This window comes from Nicotiana attenuata, unplaced genomic scaffold (assembly GCF_001879085.1).
Source record: "Nicotiana attenuata strain UT unplaced genomic scaffold, NIATTr2, whole genome shotgun sequence".
In the NCBI taxonomy this organism is placed as follows: Eukaryota; Viridiplantae; Streptophyta; class Magnoliopsida; order Solanales; family Solanaceae; genus Nicotiana; species Nicotiana attenuata.
Genome location: NW_017674750.1, coordinates 31,222 through 34,117, shown reverse-complemented (window position 1 = coordinate 34,117; position 2,896 = coordinate 31,222). Strand labels below are relative to the sequence as shown.

At 43.5% G+C, this 2,896-nt stretch overlaps 1 protein-coding gene across 1 annotated transcript; it reads right to left on the bottom strand.

Moving 5' to 3' along the window:
- Positions 1–1,491: 1,491 nt before the first annotated feature.
- Positions 1,492–2,406, bottom strand: LOC109219219. Its single transcript, XM_019383660.1, has 2 exons — positions 2,128–2,406; positions 1,492–1,812 (listed from the first exon to the last, which is right to left on the bottom strand). The coding sequence occupies exons 1-2, from the start codon at positions 2,404–2,406 to the stop codon at positions 1,492–1,494; spliced, it is 600 nt and encodes a 199-aa protein (XP_019239205.1).
- Positions 2,407–2,896: the final 490 nt, after the last annotated feature.

Below are 2,896 nucleotides of genomic sequence, written 5' to 3'. Positions count from 1 at the left end.
TTATGCATGCAAAAAGCTATACTAATGCCTTTGATGTCAGACATTGTCCACCCAAGTGCTCGCTTGTGCTCACGTAGCACCCTCAACAGCTTCTCTTCCTGCAATTTAGACAATTCAGAAGAAACAATAACAGGTAAGGTGTCGGAGTCACCCAAATAAGCATATTGAAGGTGAGGGGGCAACAGTTTAAGCTCCAATTTTGGCACCTCCTCAATTGACGGTTTGGGGGGTAGCCCACCTGGCCTATTCAAGGGCTCAAAGGGGTGTATCCCATGCATATAAGCACAAGACGTATCCAGGATGTGCATCATCTCCTCAAGCTCCTCATCCTTTCCCATGCTATTGAACAACATAAGTGCTTTCTCTAGAGAGTCGTCTAGATATACACTCGTGTCAAGAATTTGCTCATCAACCTCAACAACGGATATCATTGAGAGCTCCTCATAATGGCGGGGGAGTTGGATTGTTTTGTACACATTAAAGACTGCTTCCTCATCATCCACCCTCAAAATCATTTTTCCCTCTCTCACTTTAATGATTGCATCACCAGTAGCCAAGAGAGGTCGCCCCAATATGATTGGGACCAGTTCGTCAGCCTCATAATCCAGGATAATGAAGTCAGCTGGGAAGATAAAGTTTCCAATTTGCAGCAACACATCTTCAATCACACCCTCGGGGTGTGCTATTGATCTATCAGCCAGCTGCAACATCACAGTAGTTGCCTTGGAGCTCCCAGGCCCAATTGCTTGAATAAAGATAAGGGCATCAGATTTATACTCGCCCCCAAATCACAAAGAGCACGACCCACATCAATATTACCAATGCGCACCGGAATGGTGAAACTGCCAGGATCCTTAAGCTTTTGAGGAAGCTTGTTCTGGACCCTTGAGGTGCACTCCTCAGTAAGTGCACTGTCTCAAGTTCATTCAATCTTCTCTTGTGAGCCACTATATCCTTTATGTACTTAGCATACTTTGGAATTTCACGCAGTACATCAACAAGTGGAATATTTAATTGAACCTGGCTCAACATGGGGAGAAATTTGTTGAACATACGATCATAATTCTTTTTCTGCAATCTCTAGGGGAAATGTGGTGGTGTCCTTGTAGCCTCCACTGGCTCTGGAATTGTATCAGTATTCTTCGATTTATGAGTTTCCTTCGGTATCAACTCCCCCTCGGGTGTGACTTTGTCTTTTCTTTTCTTTGGCACTTCCTCCAACTCTCTCCCATTTCCGAGTGTAACTGCATTCACTTGAGGATTCTTTTCTGTATCACTGGGAAGAGCGCCTGCAGGTCTGGTGTTCTGATTTGTTGCCAACTGCCCCATCTGCCTTTTAAGATTTCTGAAATCGGTTCTGAGCTGTTGATTGTCAATCAACAACTTCTTTAGCAAATCATTTGTACTCTCTTCCATATTTTGGGGTGGCTTCTGAGGTGTATTGAAATTCCCTTGGGGTCTATAGTTATTATGATTCTGCTGATTTCCAGCTCATGAGAAGTTGGGATGATTCCTCCAATTTGGATTGTAAGAATTCCCATACTGTGCATGCTGATTCGGTGGACCTCTGTTCTGCTGCCCCACATAGTATATGGATTCAGGATTCGAAGGGCACATGTCGCTCATATGATTGTCACCACATAATTCGCAGCAATTAGCCATTTGTTGTACATGTTGCATTGGTTGTGGTTGCTGCATTGTCATCCTAGTCATCTGATTACCCAACTTTGCAATATCGGCTCTCATGGCTGTCAAGTCATCGAGCTCAAGTACTCCAGCTGAGTTCTGCTTAATTGCCTTTCGTGAATCACCCTCACCTTGCCAATTATGATCATTAGCAGTGAAGTTATTTAGCAAGATTTGGATTTCACTGTACGGTTTGGCCATGCAACTACCCCCACAAGCTGAATCAAGATTCATCTTTGAGGCATCATCTAACCCATTCACGAAAGTGTGACCCAATACCTCGTCAGTTTGGCAATGATGTGGACAGTCTCTGAGCATCTTCTTGTACCTTTCCCATGCTTGACGAAGTGTCTCGCCATCTCGTTGTTCGAACCCAAGAATTTGACTCCTCAATACCTTCGTTTTCTTAGTGGGGAAAAACTTGATTAAGAATTTCCTTGCTAGATCATCCCAAGTGCGGATTGATTTTGCGGGCTCCTTCTGCAACCACTCCTTAGCGTCCCCAAGCAGTGAAAAGGGAAAAAGTGTCAGCCTGACATAGTCCTTGGAAACATTCGGATAATTGTAAGTGTCCGTAATTTCCAAAAAATTCTGAATATGCCTCTGCGGATCTTCATGAGATAGAGCCACATATTGCCCTGTGGACTGGATCAGCTGCACCATGTACTGTTTGAGTTCAAAGTGCCCTGTGATATCATGCTTCACAATAGCCTGAGTCATATTAGCAAGACTGGGCCTTGCGGCTTCAATCACTGCGCGTTCCTCATTCCCTGCCATCTCTATTGGCCGTGGTTGAACTACTGTGTCCAACTCTCCTTCAATTTTGGTTCTTGCGTCTACTTCCCTCCTCAATCTGTGAAGTATTTTTTCAATTTCAGGATCAAGGGGAATTTGATTGTTTGCGCTTCGGCTCCTCCGCATTCAGAAGAAAAGCCTGTGTTCACACAAACCAGGTAAACTAAAAATTAAAGCTTGAACAAATAATCAATAAAAGCTTAACTCAGTCAAGTAGCCAATTTCTAAGTCCCCGGCAACGGCGCCAAAAACTTGTTGCAATCAAAACACTCACGCAAGTGCACGTGATCGTCAAGTAATAAAATAGTGAGTAGAGTATCGTTCCCACGAAGACTTGTGATTAACTTTTGACTGATTCAAACTCAATTAACTTATTGATCCAAGAGATTTATCACAAAATATAGTTGTGTCTAAT